Genomic DNA, 18296 nt, shown 5'->3' with positions numbered 1-18296 from the left:
AGCTCAGATTTCATGAACTATGAAATGATCTGTCTTATGCATCTAACTTGACTTAATCTTTTTCAATTGAACTGTTCATTTTTGTAAATCCATTTTAGTCAGTTTCAGTACTTTTGTAAATCATGTAAAATGATGTCATGGGCCTGTAATACGATAGACGTTCCTTTTTGTTTAAATTGATTCAAGGTTAACACATTTTTGTTGGCTTTCTTTTCCTCAGTACACTGGATAGTGGTGTACGGTGCAGCTAATTCACAGAGTCCTTTTGGTTTATTTTGTGTTGCCGGTGAAGCCAACTCAATTAATGATGTCTAGTGTAAAAAATGTTCAAATAAACCAAAGTGGTGTTTTTTTGTAGCTGTCCAAGTATTGTATGGAGAAAATGACCCCAGAAATGAATTGAGATGATGCTGGAAAGTTGATCAGATCAATCTGTAGATGTGAACAGTCTATGTTGCCCAAAGCTGTAAATGACAGTTGGGACCATCGCAGTTGTCTGCATAAAACTGAGACAAAGGCATACATTTGGAGTGGTAGTATATTGTTTCTGAATTTATTTGGTTCTACTTTTTTTTTTTTTAAATTTTTTTATTAAAATGATATTTCCTTTAATATTTCATTTAGTAGTCCATAAATCAACAACAGGACTCTTGCTTACATCATTAATGGACTTTTTTCTTCTTTTTTCTTTTTCATCAGTTTTACCAAAGACCTGTATTATTGCTTTTTCTACGACATTGTTGTCTACAGTGAAGGAATATCCTGGTAAATAACATTTGTGCTTCTGAAGTGGCCATATAAACTTCTCTACAGTACTGTTATGAGTGAACTTTGTTTGACTTTGCTTAATTGATATAGTTTGAAAATTGACAGGTATGCATTATATATTGTTATGGTAGGCCTACAGTGACTGTAAGGTGCTTTCTTTTTTTTTTTTTATTGGAATCCTTTTTTGCCCCCTATTTCTTCAAACCGTGGTCTGAATTTGTTCTCATAATTCCTGAGACAGAAAATGATTGTGAGCATAAATGGCAGATACAGACTTAATTCAAATTGATTTGCAGGAATTTGTTTTGGACCCACACTTTCAAGAACTTTACTTGACTCAATTGAAGCTTTCTAAAAAGATTTAAAAAAAAAAAAAAAAAAAAGGAATACATTAAACAAATATTCACTTGATCTGCACAGCTTAAATTTCTTTGCATTTCATCAAATTATTTCAATTTTTATCTCTCGGACCAATTTTGGACCAATCGTTTTAAAATGAATCCGTGCCTTTAATGACTACATAATGTAGATTGACTGAAAAGAAGAACAACTACATGGTTAATCAGAATTAGAAGTCCAGTGCCTTACAATAATTTTGTGGACCACAATGTGATTGTTAAAGGCCCTTTTACATTCAGGCCGCTTTAAATGAAAAGAAGAAGGGAAAAAAAAATGCAAACCTAAAAAGGAAACGATTCATCAATTTGATACAAACACAAAGGTTAGAACGAAGTGATGTTTGTCTCGTCTGTATTTGCCATACAGTTTAAGAAAACAGCAATATCAAACCACTGAATACACAGTTTTGTTTTCAAATTAGTCATTTGGCACCAAAATGGCAATTGTTTGTGAGGAAAAGCACCAAATAGGAAGAATCTTGTAAATGAACTGATACATGTATCATGCTCTGCTCTGCATTGGAATAGTTTAATCTGTTTTACGATATTGTTAGTCGTTGTCTATTATTTTGTTTCTTGGTTTTTGGTTGTTCATTTTTAACTTTATTAAAATGGAGCCAGAAGATTTATGCAATCTTGTACATGTTTATGAATATGATGTATGGAGCTGTTCAGATTAAGTAAAACTATTAGTACAGAGTCAAAAGTAAGTCATCTGAATGTGGAACCAGTTGGTCCATGTACATTAGAAAATTTTAGTGGAAATGTTATTTGAATATCAAAATCTCTGGAATATTGAATGTAAACTTGTTTCTAAATTAGATATTCAACTAATAGGTCACTGGATATTATGGAGCGCAATTAATTGATTATTATGTAGCATTTAGTTGTGAATTGCTATTCAATAAAATTTATTAGAACTTAAATGAAAGTTTTCAAGTTTCTATTTGTCAGTGTAATGAGATAATATAAGAAAAGAAATGTATTTTTCTCAGGGCAAAGAAGTGATTTAATGGAGTTTGTTAATTCTGAGGAAACTGCATTTCGTGGGATGATTTACTTAAAAGTCAGTGGGCTTAGACATACTTTAGATTGAAAAAGATCTCCCTCATTTTGTGACAAGCTGTGTGCATATGTAGTTGATTCTATACTGATAATTGTAGAAATTATTCTGTTGGTATATTGATATTTTTTGTGTTGTGAACACAAAAACAGGTGCAAGTCTCAGAATACTAGATGTTTCTTTTCTACATTGAGGTTTGTGTCCCACATATTTACTGTAGTGTATTACTAGTTTGTTAACACTTGTTAAATTGTTACACTACAGTTATGCAATGGTTTACAGAGTTCACAAATTATTTTTATCATCCTGAGAATTAAAATAATTTTTCATCTGAAACGTGTGAATACTTTGTCTCAATCATGACCGACTAGAAGATTTTTGCACATCAGAAACTTGGGGGGGGGGGGGGGGGGGGGCAGAGAAGACAGCGGTTTTGATCAGGAAATAATGTTTATTACAGCTAAGTGGTTTAAAAAAAAAACCCTTCATCTAAAGCAATCTGAATCATTTAGTTTGATCTTGGCCAGACATGTCAAAGCAGGTGTTGACAGATTACAGATGTTGCATGTTCTTTAGAAAATGGACGTTATATGTTAACATAATTTATAACTGTGGAAGCACTGCAGTCAGGAAACATGGCACCAAACAGGTAGTGTATCAAATGCTCGGCCTGAAAGAAAGAATGAATGAAATGTTGATGTATTGACAAAGATTTTTAATAATATAACAAACTTAACTCATATTTATCAGGTTAGTTTTCATTGACAGGTTTCAGATTCATTCTCAATATATTTATTGTTAAAGTAAATCTTAATATATAACCATATATACATATTCTTTTACCTCTTTGTCACTTTCAGGGTAGACAATATTTCTTCCCTCGTGCATCAGGTCTGGCCTCTCCTTAAGAATACTGTTAAAGGAAAATAGAAAAGTTACCATTTAAAATAATAATAGAGTTGTCCTCATTTGATTATCATACCTTTCCAGGATCAGTTTTATGCCAGCCACAATCTTTTCCCCCTGAAGAGCCACGATGAGGGAAGGTGTCGTATAAAAATGAGCCATCTTTGAACAAATCAAAAGCAGTGAAAAATCCTCAGCCGGACAACACGGTGCGTTAAACCACGATTAAAAGTTCCGTGCCTCACCTTTTCTCTAGTACTTGAAGACACTGCTAGTGTCTCGGTAATATGCTTCCGCTGCTCGTCATCCAGGATGCTCATTCTCCCTGCCGCTAGATGGCAGCCCGACCTCTGCAGCCCATCCACTATCTCCAGCTGAGAGGACACTTTGCTGTGTGGTGGAGCTTTTAAGGGGATTAGCAAACAGGTTGTCTGCCAGAGGGCACTGGATGTAAAGGACCCTGGAACCATCAAACAAGCAAGCAGAACATTTGTTTTGCTCCATGTGGAGGTCACTTGGAATATGTTTTGAGATCATTTCCAGGAGAGCTTTTGGCGAAGCGCAAGAAATGGCTCAAACGATGTAATGTTCAGTGTTTGGGTTTAAAATTGTCCTCACAGAGGAGAGTGTGCATGATCAGGATAGCACCACTAATGGAGCCTAGATGAAAACCACGGAGTAGCCAATCACTATAAAAGTTATTAATCATTAAACAATATAGTTTTAGAATTAAAACTAGAAAAACAATACACACCTCCAATCAGGCTTGAGATTGAGAGACCTTCTTGAGACACATTCACAGTGCGGCTCTGTTTGCCTTCCACTGAAGCTACAGGGTCTAAGCACAAACTTGATACCTGGAGGGGGGCGGGGGGTCTTTTAGTAGTCTGAAGTGCCCACATTCTCAAAATAGCCAAAAATATCCATTCATACCTGTTCCTGTGTCATGGTGCTGGTCTCAGTACAGCAAAGCCCCTCAGGGAAAAGTGCTTTCACGTCCTTGATTGCTTGTTGATACGTTCTTGATCCTGTAAGTGCAGTTACTGACATGTGAAACATGTCCTGGCACATACTGCAGTCCTGTTCCTAACTGTGTACTAATATGCTGTTAAGGACGATGATCACAGGTGCTGTAACTAGGTCGTACCATAACAGCTCAACCACGGGGACGAGTCGTCCTGGCCCAGCATGTCCAGCAGCCTCTTCACAGCATTTTCTCCCTGAAGGCAGAGAGCCAGGGAGCCAGGGCACAGGAACTGCACACCTTCTGCCGGCAGGCGTTCAGCAACACTGCTTCTGTCCGGGGTCACTACCTGCAGGCCCACCACTGTGAGGCCACATTGCTGGAGTTTGCAGAATATTTTAGCCAGAGCGAGATTCCAGACTCTTGGTTTAAACAGGCACGCTGTGAGCAGCACCTGTCGATCTGAATGAAACGGTATCAACTGCAGTACCAGTGTTTCAATGACATTATTGCTACTACAGCGCCACAAGCTCACCAGGAATTAACTCGTGCCCAAAGAAGAAGAGGGAGACTTGTCTGAGGGCCACCTCCGGTGTTGGTGACATCAGAGCAGTGAGATTGTTGGGGTTGTTGAGCTCTAAGAGGTTTCTCACTGAAGAAAAAGCATCTCTCCCTCTCAGAACACACACTAGGGCAGGTGATGCCATAAGTTTGTCCACGCTGCTGTAGAAGAACCTCTCTCCCACCTCATAAGGACTCAGCTCCTGAGCCTGAAGTTGAGTCAACACAGGCAGCCACTTCAGGCCGAGCAGCTCAAATTTAGCGTGTAGTTCATCACCTGGTTAACAAAGCATTGCACATATTGAACGGTAAGAAAGGCTTACATTTGTTTTGGGAGGAAAAAAAAAAACAAAAAAACAGTCACTCTTAATTTGGTCATTTATTAAACCGTGTGCATTTCTACATTTGTTTGACTATTTGGAACAGGTGGGAGCAGTAAACAAAACCCTGGACCCTGTGCTCTCAAAACATTCAATCACCTTTTAGTACTTCAGCAAGAAGTCTATGTAGGAGGTTCAGGTTTTGGCTCGTGTCCTTTCCGCACAGGGCCAAAGTCACCACCTGACTGACGCCGGACTGGGAGGGACACTTCTGATGTGACAGTATCACATTGGAAGGTTTGGGCACTGCCCACATGCACCTGACTGAAAACAAAACGCATGTCAAACACATTCAGAGCAGTGATAATGGATTATACTGAGAGCACTATGTGTGTGTTTACCAAAAGTGTGGAACAAGCTATCGTTGTATGGCACAGTGTGGAAACACAGACTTGGCTCTACTGTGTGATCACCGTCCTTCCAAAAGTGGAAGCAAGCCAGAAGCTTTTGAGCTTTAAATTCCCGTATTAGGGCTGAAGCAATATGACAAAAGATCACTTGTAATTTCAACAGCAAAGAAAGCGTGCAAATGGTACAGACCGACACGCATTTTCCCATTTCATCAATTTACTGAGGTCAGTTATTCTATAAAACTTTGATATGAAAACTGAGACCTGATGGCAGAGTAACACTGTGACGCAGCATGTTCTCTTTCCGTAGTAGCAGCACCAGACAGTGTGAGGGCGGCGTCAGCGCTTCCTGATCTGGAATGGATGTAAGGGGACTGCAGAACACTTTCATCTACAAAGGTAGATAAATACGATTTAGGATGATAGGATGCCATTTTCCTGTCTTTGCTTTAGAGCCATTATGGTTGAGAGTAGAAGTCTAACCAAATGCACCAAAATCTTCACATGCAAGAGTCAACAATAATAAAGGCAATTGTCAGAATGTATTACAATATATTTTAATTATAATCATGATTTTATCATCTATCTGACACTACTGAACATCTCAGTGATTCAACCTGTTGGCCAGTGAGTCTCAGGAGAGTCGCAGCATTGGTCCGAAGCTGCAGCCTCTGCAGCCCGATAAGACCGAAACCTCTGTTAACACATGTAGCCAGCACTTGGCCATAGCAACACGAAGGCACTGCAGGTGAAACCACCAGGAGTAAGTCCGCTGTTGGGGAAAGAGAAATGATTAACAGCTAATTTAAAGTGAAAATCCACTTTAAGCTCTGTTTTCAGATGATAACAACTGAAGATAAAAATTCCACGTTAACAAGAGCGGATTTGCACCACAGTGACAGCTCTGACTTGCTGAAACATTGCACCTTTAGCTGTGGCACACAGCAAAGAAGATGATTGGTTGTCATCAAAGAGGCTCCTTGTGACTCTGTCATCTGAGGGTGACGCTCTACAAACACAATAAGAATGTCTGGTGATAACATTACCAGGCAAAAAAAAAAGATGACTTTATAATAAATAACAACTTAGAAGGTGAAAAGTTTCTTGATATTACTGTTCTGCTGATGTCCACTATGTTACAGTCTATTTAAGTATTATATAACTGTGAGGATAAGATGACTTTTTTTGTTTTGTTTTATTCTCTGGGTAAATTAGACACTTCTTTTTTTTTGTCTGTTTAAAAGTATTTATCATATAAGACTCATCAGAGCCACATTACTACACATGTTAATGTTAACAGTATGCAATGCAAAATTTGGATGAACATGAGTCATTTTGCAATGAACAAATAAAAGATAAAACTGAACAATTTATTTCATGCTCAACCTAATTAAATAGAAGTTTATGGAAGAGCACTCACAATCCTCTAACCTGAGCTGAAAAACCTGTGGTGAGACCAACTAAAGGCTGTGCATGCAAGAACCTAAAGTGACCTAAAAAGAAGTGTGGCAAGACAGAAATAGAAAACTTTTGTCTGGCTACAGAGCCTCGCTAGCTGTGATTTCTGCTCAAGGGTGTGTTACTACTGTCCACTGGCTTTACAGGGCACCAGCACCCTTTATAAATAAATGTCAAAAAGGATGATTATAGATTCGATTTACAGAAAAGTCTTCAGATCAAAAAATTAACTTTACATATCATTATATGTAACAGACCTGATTAGACACTGGTTATGATTCTGTGCATTTCCTCTTTGAAGTCTTCCTGAAAACCAAACACACAGCTCCCTGTGGACCTGACTGGTCAGCTGAGGGCAGTGTATTAGTGATGACTCTTGACTTCCAGAGTTGACAGTAGATTTTTCTGTCTTTTTGGGCAGCAAACAATGTAACGAACCAGTTAAATTCTTCAACAACGAATGGGCATGGGGACCCCGAACAGCTAGGGCAAGAATGGGCTGGCGGGGCTCACTGGGTTCCTGGCTGACTGACGAACTGCCTGAAAAAAAAGTGTTCAGACCTTTTCATATGAGAAAACATTAAATTAAACACAAAAAAGCAGAGATATTTGGAACATGTGCTATTTTTTGTGCCTTACCATTTTCACTCAGGAGACGGTGCGGTGGATAAAGCAGCCGTAGACCACACACATCGAGTGCTAGGTCAAGAATCTGATGAAGGGTGAAGTGTGTTATCAGAGGTTGTTGAAAGAACTCGCTGCACCCCACAGCAACTGATACCTGCACCAAAAACCAGAGCAAGATAACAAAAATTCAGTAAGTACTATGCCTCAGATACAATCATTCTTACAATGGAAGGAAAAAAAGAAATCATTAAGTAACAAATATCACTGGAAACACACTGTAATGCAGACATCAACATAATCACCTCTGTGTGGAGGTGTTGTGCAGTCTCTTTTCCTTTAAAAACAGGTTCCTGAGTTTCCACGGTCAGCCAGTAAAACCGTGGATTGAGATTAAATATCCTACCTGTGATCTACAGAACAAAGACAAAGGAATAAATACAGTGAACACACAAAGAAGTCATCTGAGCACTGAGAAAACCCGTCCTCACCTTTTTGCTGGGATTGACAGAGATAAAACGGTTCAAACAGGATGAAGGAAGGTGGACGCATGGACCAGCAAAGGGTTGCTGGTCCAGCAGGTTTTTGAGCTGCGGTAACCAGCTGGCAACTGCAGTCAGTGAGGTATTTGACAGGAATCTAGAGACTTTGCTGCAGAATGGTGCATGGATGCCTGCATTATTTTCCTGTACAAATAAAAATAATTTATGTCAAACTTATGAGATGATACGTAAATGTTTTGGGTTTTTTGTTAGTTTTTTCTCTTTACTTTTGATTGCCAGTGTTGATGATCCACAGCTAACACATGCAAAGCTAACCCAGTCTTTGTCCACATCTGCTGAAGTCCTGCAACCCTGAATGGGGTCTTCACCCCAAAGCCGTCTTCAGTGAGACATGAGTGTGGGCCAGCCTGATAAAACACAGTGGCCTGATGGTTGATTTAGTGTCATTTGCAAGTTCCCTCTGGGATTAACAAAGTATTTTCAATTAAATTGTTTCCATTTCATTGCTCACTTACCAAAGACAAAAACCAAGCAACTAAAGTGTTGTAAATATGGGATTTTGTTGCAGCGGAATATATATTTTTCCTTTTTCCATGGGCTACATCTTTTTCTCCAACCATACCAGGACTGAAGAGGCTGACAGTCAGCAGCACACACTCTTCATCCACAATGTTATCTGGTAGTGTGCTTATTGATTCTTGGTATGAAACGTCCTGAAAAACAAGTTATACTAAGACCAGACATGTGTGCCATGCTTGACAAAAAGAAAAAAAAACTTTTGGGACTTACAAGTTCATACAGAACATCAGTCCTTTCAGCAGCTGGCTGCTTCAGATGAACAGATTGGACTGGACGATGATTATTCAGTTGCTTCTGCACTTCTTGGTCTTGCTCATGAAGAGATTTTGTCTTAACGTGCTCTTCCTGTTGGTTACTAACAGATTCATCACGACATTTAAGGTATTTATCTATTGTTTATGATCAGTTAAATGAAGTTAATGAATGAATACCTACCTCTGCTGCTTTGGCTCTTTAACAGATCCATCCTGATCATTTGGTTGGCTTTCCACATTTGATTTTCTGGACTGTTGCGGTGAAGACTGATTATCTACGTGCAGATGCTGTGAGTCATGGCTACATATAGACTCCACAGAGACAGATGGCTTGTCCTTCATTGCCTCTGCTTCTTGATTATCTGTACATTTGTCAGGATATCTATTCATGTTTCTATTCATTTCCCTCATCTTTTGAAGCAGCTTGTTCTTCCCAGTTATTTCCCTGTGAGCAGAGATGACAGCATGAACTGAATCAGAATGGGCAATGGGAAACATTTCAAATGAAAGATAATGTTTACCTGCCATCCATTTGGCATTCAGAGCGCTCTTTAAGACTGTGTTCCTTCACAGGTGGTATTTTCTTCTCAATACTGTGTTTGCCTGGCAATTTGGACTTGGATGAAATATTTGAGGTTATTCCTGCTCCTTTCATTGATAGATCAGGACATCGCAAGTCAATATAAACAGTTGGACGCTCCTGGTGATTCAACTGCAATTCTGTTTGCAACTTTGCCAGTGATTTGTTCCATATATTATTTTGGCTGCGAGAAAAGTATGATCACTGTTATCATTACCTTATTTGTTTTAATCATAAAACATGACTGAAGTATCTGACATATGCTACCTGATGCAGTGTGAATTTCGCATAGGTTCAGAGACAGACTGGTTCTTACAGAAAACATTCAGTATCTCCAAGATATTCACCTCTGGCTGGTTGTTGTCAACGTCTAAAAAAACACAGATTGAGTTCAAACCACAAAACAAGATAACAAACTCATAATTAAAATAATTACTTTACTTTTGAGGGTTTTTAAAAGTTCTTTATTGATAACTTCAGATGTGGTAAAAATGTTTTAGTATTCCTTACCTGTATGCCTACTCATGGTTTCAGCTGATCTGAACTTTTGCATAGGCAACCTGTCACCTTTCATGTTTTTGAAGACTTCGTCCAAATCCCACTGGTCAAGTCTCTAAATGTACAGATCATATACTGTGTGCATATATATACATGTATGTATATATATATATATATATATATAATGGCCATATTTTGTAGACTCACAGCAAATGACAGAGTTGGGGATTTAGTGTTGTTTGCATTCAGTTGTAATGAGGACTGCAATTCGACTTCATTCATCAGCGGCATAACTTTGCCTTCATCACTTGCCTAAAAGGATTAGCAATAAAAACATGTAATGTGTCTTGGTTCTACCATGACTTGCCTTAATCAAGATAACAGCTACAGATCAGAAAAACCCACCTTAAATGCAGTGTCTGAGCATTGTGCACACACCTGAGAGGTACTGTCTTCTGCTATTTCATGATCACCCAACTGTCTGTACACATCGTCTGACCATTTAGTCAGCGATGTTGGTTTCAGGTGCTCCTGATTGATAAAACGCAAATAATCAAATATCTTTGTTTGGGGATCATGGTCTCTGACCGAGCTTATACAATTCACAAACCTCTAGTTCAAGGTCTTCTTCTAAAAACTGTAAGTCTTCAGGAATCTCTGAGAGTGAAAGGCCAGCTGGTCGTTGATATATGGAAACAATCTCATTTTTCTCAGGCTGTAACATGAGAAGAAGACAAGTGGTGGTGTATGAGCATTTGATTAACCCGTGTTTATGTGTCAGTTATACACGCTGAAATAATAAAGTCCCTTACTGGAAAAAAATCCACGTCGATGGTAGCTATCTTCTGTTTTACTTCCTCCAAGACTGAATTCCAACAGGAATTAGTCCAGTCCATTAGTCCAGTAGGAATTTCTGTAACCTTGATGCAATGTTTACACGATTTACCGTTTTTCTTTTACGTTGAATGGTTACCTAGGCAACAAGACGCTTCCGCTTCCAGCCACCTGCTCTTCGACAATGTTGCCTTCAGGTGCTGCCAGGGAAACTGTCCCGTCCACGCTTATATATATTTTTTTTTTTGTTTTAATGGCGATAATAGTACCATGGATGTGCAGTTGACAGACTAGCTTACTCGGAATTGTACTTATATTATTTGTTCTTTTTTTTTTTTTTTTTTTTTTTTTTTTTTTTTTTTACACATTTTCGTGCCACACTTTAAATCAATCAATACTGAAAAAAAAAAAAAAAAAAAAAAAAAAGTATGCTTTTGTAATTCCACCATGAAAATTGTTTAAAAAATATAAAAATCTCTAGTAATTGTCAGATATTGGCCATTATACAACGTCACAGTAGAATCGTTACTGTGGACAGAATAACATCTGATATTTCGTTTGTTTGAATGGTTACAAGTTTGTTTTTTGTTGTTGTGGATTGTTTATTTGTTGTTGTTTTTTTTTTTTTTTTTTTTTTTTTTTTTTTTTCATAGGTCTGTGTAAAAGTAAAAGTCTCCTCTTAGGCCTCTTTTGAGCATGGTCTTTTAAAAGAGTCCAAATAAAAACTATTGAACACGTGAGTTTTTACCTGGATTTGTCCACCAAGATTGATGGAGATAAACACTAACTACCAGAGTAGTTGACATAACCCCACTTAAAAATAATGATATTAAATAAATTTTATCCAGCAATAATGAACAGATGTCTTTGTTCACATTTGCTCTGGTTTTGTCTCAAAAGGATAGTGAATCAAAGACATAGTGCTTAAAGAGTTTAGCATTTATCTTTTTTCTTATTTTGTTCATTTTTTTAATCAGTTTTAGATATAACTTGAAGTAATTCTCTCTCTTTTTTTAAATTGCAAACAATATTTTAAGGGGTTTTTTTTGTCAGTTTTTCACAGATGTGCAAAAATATTTTAGTGTAAAGTTAATCTTTGTGGCATTTGCACTCTACCAAAATCAAGTGGAAAATATGCTTGATAGTCTTGACAAATAGTGCTTCCTTTATTATCATATTTACAACAAAGGTTCCCAATACATCACATTCTAATCTGTTTTTATTAAATATCTTTAGCAAGCCTGTGTCTACATCAAGTAAATCCAAATAAGAAGTAAAACTCTCCAATATTATTACAATCAGAATTGAAACAGATTATATTTTGCTGAATGTTTATCATAACTAAGAAAAGCTGAAGCAATTATTGGTTAGTTATAAAACATACTCTTGACACCTTTGTGTCAATATTTTGAATATATTGAACAAAAAGCAGTTTTTATAGGCCTTTAAACAAAACTTAAAATGAAATGTTTACATTTTCCAATTAAACTGAATTAATTTGAACTACTCAAAATACATAATAAAGATTGATTTATTCATCTAGATCCTTATGTGTGTATTTGCTTGCTTAGCATCTTTGAAATAGTTCACTGTCCACATCCCGTAGATCCTGACCAGAGAGGCGTGGTGGGCTATGGCATGTGATATTGTTATGTATGGTGACAGTTGAGTCAGGTTCTTCCCCCTCTGCATGGGTCTCCACTTGCCGAGGTATCACACGTGGTTTCCTCAAACTGTAGCTTCTAAGTGGAAGTGCACTGCAGTCACATTTCCACCTGTTTCCTGAAAGTAAAAGTTTCTCCATGCTCTCTGAAAAATTGGGCACCATGCTGGTCAAGACATTCGCCCTAAGGTCCATGTAGCGGAGCCTTGGAAGCAGCTGCTTTGTTCCATTTTGCAAAAATTGGCGGCATTCATTATTGGACAACAGCAAGTACTCCAGATTCTTCAGGCCAGAGAAAGTTTGGGTTGTAAGAACCTCCAGCTTATTGAAACTTAAGTCTAGTCCCAATAGGCCAACCAGATCCACAAAGCTGCGATGTTCCACCACAGAGATATTGTTGTGTTGAAGGAAAAGTCTCCGTAAACTTGAAAGCCCAGTGAAAGCTGAAGCTGTGATCCTCGTCAGGCAACCTCTGTCCAGATGTAGGCTGTGAAGCCTTGACAGACCTTTGAACATTTGGTCAGGCAGACTTTGAAAACAGCTTCCAGATAGGTTGATGACAGCCACATGGGATAGGCCTGTAAAACAAGTCATTTGTGCCTCCTGCACTTGGTTGTGCTCTAGCTCTAGAACCTCTAGATGACTAAGCCCTTCAAAGATCCTGTCCCCCAGAGCACGGATTCTGTTGTAACTGAGCCGTAGTTCTTCCAAATACTGTAGATCACGGAAAGTCCTGGGTCTAATGCCATTGATAGAATTGTTTGAAAGTCGCAGTACATGTAGACTGTGAAGGCCCAAGAATGTATCATCGTGTAGAGAATTCAGTTTGTTGTTTGACATATCCAACCACCTCAGCGACTTCATTCCCATAAAAGCTCTGGGTACCACTGTTGTAATCTGATTCTGGGCCAGATAGAGCTTTTGAAGTTTAGTGAGTTTAACAAACACATTTGCTTTAATTACCTTCAGGTAATTCCCAGTGAGGTCCAACTCTTTAAGCTCACCAAGGTTTTGAAAGAGCTGTGGCTGTAAATAAGCTAGTCTGTTCCCTGCGAGAACAAGCTCTCGTAGGCCTTGCAGATCATGGAAAGCTGTTTCTGGTAAGACCATTATTGAGTTCCACCCTAAGTTTAGTAGCCACATGTGTGAAAGGCCAGCAAACAGTCTTTCCTCAATGCGACTGATCTGGTTGTTATGCAGACTAAGTGAAGCTAGGTTTGGCGTATTCTGGAAAATTGCAGCTGGTAACATCCGGATTCGATTTCTTTCAAGGTGAATGTGTGCTAGCGACCTGAGACCTTTGAAAACTTGAGGGTCAAGGGTCACCAGCTGGCCACTCTGCAGATTCAAAAAGTCCAGATTGGTCAGATCCCTAAAAGATGCTGCTGGGAGGTGGGTGAACAGATTTCCGTCCAGCCAGAGAGAATGAGTGGATGATGGCATGTCAGCTGGTACTTGTGTAAGGTTACGAGTACTGCAGTACATGTTGAGCTCCAAGGTATAGTCATCTTGCAGACAGGTGCAGGCCTTAGAGCAGGGAAGGGGGTCTTCGGTCCCCTTTTCTGCTGCGGCGTCTGGGTCTGGCAACGCCAATGATGCTCCCAGTACCCACACTACCAGCAGTGCAATGGTTTGCATACCAGCTGTGAATAGAGAATTAATCAAAATCTAAATTGTATTCATTTAAATTTCACTTAAATGTAATGTGTCACTTTAAATATCATGCCTTTGTCTGTTTTTTAAAATAAGAAATTGGATTTGTCAAACCTCTAATGCTTAAATATCTGTTTCAGATTGCTTACCTTAAGTCCAAGAGGTCTCTATGTAATGTGGACAGACTGTGAAATACTGAATGACTGATTCTTGTGCAATTGTTTGTATACTGAATGGAAAGGCTGCCAAGCCCTAAAACTTTTTTAAAGGTCAGTTGCACTGTTCACTATTAACCCATTCATTTCCATTTGTAATTTGCAAGGTATCCTTTGCTGCCTGTCTCTGGTAACATTACTATTTCAGGGGACAGTTGACTGTACTAAATGTTTGAGCTGTGATCAAACTTATAAAATAAGTATGTGCTTCATATTGCTATGATAAGGTCTTGATTGCGTCTCTTTAGATGTTAAAGATCCGTGATCCAGTTTACCCCCCTTCCTTTTGTTTTGTAAATGTCAGACTCAGAACTGTGAACTTTATTTATTGGTTAGATTGCATGATCTGGCAACCCACCAACATAAACACTGCTGCAGATTAATTTAGAAATGGCCTATGTAACTTTTGATGAAGGGTAATATGACATGAAACTTAATCTCAGATTAAACCTAGATTTGGAGGCCTCATATGAAACCTTTAATCGTTTCCATAACTCTTTCTCACTAGTCCGTTGTTCACTCATTTGCCTGAAGGATCAGGTCCAGAGGTTCCAGGGGTTTCTCAATCACATCAGTGATTGCAATGACTAACTTTGTGTTTACTTTTTTTTGTTGGTTTCAGGTTGCTTTAGACAACCATGAACAGGTCATGCTCTAAAGGGCCAACCAAATCTAGATAGTAACATGTACATGCGCATGAATTTTTATTAATCAACACACCACTACTAGATCTCTGATGCTGAATATTTCTTCAGAACGTCTAATATTTGTCACTCAAACTGGGTTGATTGGTGGAGCAAATAAATGGTGAAAATGTTATCTGGTAGGTGGTGTGTGTTTTGCCCAGTCTTGTCTCCCTCACAAGTTTAACTCAGCAGTATTAGTGAAAAATCTATTACTTGACTTCAAATTGTTTTACACTGAGTAGTGTATTTTTCTTTTTGTTATTGGATATGTAGCTCATATCAGACATACAAATTATAGTGAGCTCTTGAATTATATGTAAAATGTGTTTAAGTTGTGTCTAAGTTTATTAGTTTTTTTTTTTAAGGTTCTGGACAATTAGTTGATTCCCTGTTGCATTAATTTCAAAACATTTTTAATAATGTATATCTGTTGGGCAGCAACAGGAAATGAAAGTTGGATATTATTAAAATTATGTATTAATGTATGTCTCCTTTTTGAAAGCTTGTTGGAAAATGTATGAGATCCGTTGAGGATTTTTAATCAGTACTGAGGAAACAGGAGAGTGTGAACTTTACTTGCCAGCAGAGAGCACTGTTAACCTACAATCACACCTTAGTCGAACGCTGATGCATGTCATATCTGTGCTTGCTTTTATTTTTAAGGTGAAACTTAAATGAAAAATAAAGAAGCAGGAATAACATGCACACAAACATTGTTTTATTTATTCATTGAGTTTGTGCTGTTTACGCTATACAGATATGGCTCTCATTTATGCTGATGCTTCCAGGTTGCACCTTTTCAGCAATAAGAATCTAGTTTGGCTCATGTCTAACAGTGAATATCAAAAACAAAAATTACTTACAAAAAATAAACTAAGTAGTTTTGACTGGTGTTTCAGTTTCTTCTTTTTTTAAAGCCTTGTGAATCTGCCATGGTGAGCTGTTTCAAGATTGTTGCTCCCCTGACAAACACCTCCAATTGGCTCATTTCCTGGCCCTCAACCAGACACAAAGGTTTTCAGCTTTGTTGGTTGCAGAGGGCTCTCTGAATGGAGATGAGTCTTCATAGTGAAGGACTGAGCTTTCTGGAAAGGTGGGAAAATTTAGCTGGTCTGTTGCTGCAGGAATGATTGTTTTATTCTTAAGTAAATCTGGATGCATTTTATGCTTCTTCAGCAGCAGAGAGCTGGCCTGAAAGGCAGAATGTCAGTCTAAATTGGATGAAGGCATTCAGATCAGTGTTAAAAATCTTCAGAGCCCCTACACACTTCACTCCGTAGCAGATAATGTCAAGAAACTCCTGCAATGCCAAAGCAGTAGATTTGAACAATTTATAATAAACTCCCAGTCTAATGTAACTGCAGTATTGTTAGAATTATATGTCAACACTGCACAAAATTTATAATAGGCTTCTGCCTAGGAATTCATGCAGTTTCCAGTGACAACTGATTCATACCGTAATGTTTTCCCATTGCCATGTGAAAAACAAGCTATCAATGCAAAAAGTGGAGAAAAGCTCTACAAAACTATCACTTACAGTTCTATTTTTAATTTAGCAAAAACTAAACAACAGCATGACACTCCAAGATAGCCTCATGGCTAAAAAGTCTGCAGACTGAATCAACTCTGTAACTTAAACTTAAAAACAAACTCTACAAAGTTGTTTGCTGTCCTTGTGCTGTCCTCTGTTTGTAAAACTGACCCCCGTAAGTTGGACTTATCTGTTCTGGCTTTATCTATAGGCCTGCCAAATGTGATTCAAAAATTAAATGTGTCTCTGTGCTCTAAAATATGTAACGATAAAAATAACAGGAAAGGAAAAATTGAAGGATAGAGCTACTTGCTTTTGAAGGCAGCGTTACTTATTCCCCCCCCCCTCCTGCTGAGGGACATTTCCTGATACACTGAGCTTCTTTCTTTTTCTCTTTCTCTTTTTCTTTTACCCCCCCATAACAGTGTTGCATCATTAACATGTATGTCTCCTGTCTCAGCAGGTCTCCCTGGCCGGGAGTAGCAGTTCCTGTTGTCTGTTGTCTTTCTGTCCTCTTCCCCCCACACAGCAGAGGCAGATGGCTGCCTGTCCTGAGCCGGGTTCTGCCGGAGGTTTCCTTCCTGTTAAAAGGGAGTTTTTTCCTTCCCACTGTTGCCAGTGTGCTTGCTCAGGATGGGAGATTGAGTTGGACTCAACTCAATCTGTTGGTTTCCTTATATAGGCTGTTATGAATTGGCCTTCATTATGTTTTCCCCTCTGTCTGTGAAGCGTCTTGAGATGGCATTGCCGTGATTTGACGCTATATAAATAAAGTTGAATTGAATTTGTCAATTTGGTGTTGCACATAAATATCAACAACAAACATAAACAATTTAAAAAAAATCTAAACTCAATCCTAGCTGTTTGCAGATTATAGTACTGGGCCTTAAAATGGTACTGGACACATCATATACAGATCAGGTAGGCTACATGTATGAAATCAACCATATAAAGTTAGTGGTTACCGTGTTGCAGACCCCATGACTGCTGGGGAGGGCCGACAGTCATAGTGTACATATGTATTTCTGTAAAGGAGTAATTAGTAAAAGTTAATAGTGAGACAAGTCACAATTTCAGTCTTTGATAAAGGTGGCTTCACTCCAAATCATGAACGAGTGCTGTTGCAGGTATTTGATTCTTGCAGCAGCTAGACTGGAAACCAGCCCTGCTCCCACTACCACAAACACACTAAACGAAATCCAAAACAATTTATTGATTTACATGTTTGATTTTTCTTATTTTTATCCATCTTGTTCCTATGTTAACAACAAGTAGGTTACTGGAGGGATCTGTATTAGGCCCATTCATTGTTGTGACTTTTATACCTATGTTTTTTTCTTATTTGTTTGTTTGTTTGTTCTTATTTTTGTTTTTTGGAAAGTGATTGTAGTCCACATTCATTGACAAGGTTTCTTTGTAATCTTGTTTGGAGATAACAGATAACAGATAACTTGGAGAAATGATGTGCCTGCTCATAAAAAGAGTACAGATGACCATGAGAAGCCATCAGCATCAAAGATTGTACAGTATCAGGATTCCTTTAGCACTCCTTGTCGGACAGCACCGGCCCCATTCCCGTCTTTTCACATCAGTACATTATGAATTTCTCTGTCGTGTAATTGTTTTAAATTTAAGATAAAATGAAAACATTTCTTTTAATACCTGCTTTAAAGATGGTCATCAATGCAAGTTTTACCTGTTTTGAAGCAATGCTTTTCATTTATGTTTGGTTTGACTTCTCACAAGAAGTCGAAGAGTTTCTATTGGTCAGAGCGTTAATGCCACTTCATTTCGAAATCATTACAGAGGACATTTGACAGGCTTATAG

The 18296-nt window shown here is 38.2% G+C and overlaps 2 protein-coding genes across 2 annotated transcripts; both read right to left on the bottom strand.

Moving 5' to 3' along the window:
• Window positions 1–2815: 2815 nt before the first annotated feature.
• LOC306765620 (dynein axonemal assembly factor 8) lies at window positions 2816–9914 on the bottom strand (the record flags this gene model as incomplete). Its single annotated transcript, XM_079253102.1, has 21 exons — window positions 2816–2899; window positions 3073–3142; window positions 3212–3297; window positions 3381–3595; window positions 3890–3992; window positions 4069–4163; window positions 4283–4561; window positions 4635–4937; window positions 5140–5304; window positions 5382–5513; window positions 5655–5781; window positions 6008–6162; window positions 6317–6399; window positions 7106–7388; window positions 7488–7629; window positions 7778–7885; window positions 7964–8158; window positions 8242–8382; window positions 8491–8688; window positions 9736–9758; window positions 9899–9914. 21 exons carry the CDS (start codon window positions 9912–9914, stop codon window positions 2816–2818), a joined length of 3003 nt encoding a protein of 1000 aa, XP_079109228.1.
• A 2373-nt stretch (window positions 9915–12287) lies between these two features.
• On the bottom strand, window positions 12288–14021 carry igfals (insulin-like growth factor binding protein, acid labile subunit; the record flags this gene model as incomplete). The annotated part of the gene is made up of 1 exon (XM_079253271.1): window positions 12288–14021. One exon carries the CDS (start codon window positions 14019–14021, stop codon window positions 12288–12290), a length of 1734 nt encoding a protein of 577 aa, XP_079109397.1.
• Between the last annotated feature and the right edge of the window lie 4275 nt (window positions 14022–18296).

The sequence above is a fragment of the Telmatherina bonti genome, assembly GCF_933228915.1.
Source record: "Telmatherina bonti genome assembly, chromosome: 14".
Classification (NCBI taxonomy): Eukaryota; Metazoa; Chordata; class Actinopteri; order Atheriniformes; family Telmatherinidae; genus Telmatherina; species Telmatherina bonti.
This window is presented reverse-complemented; position numbering and strand designations above follow the sequence as displayed.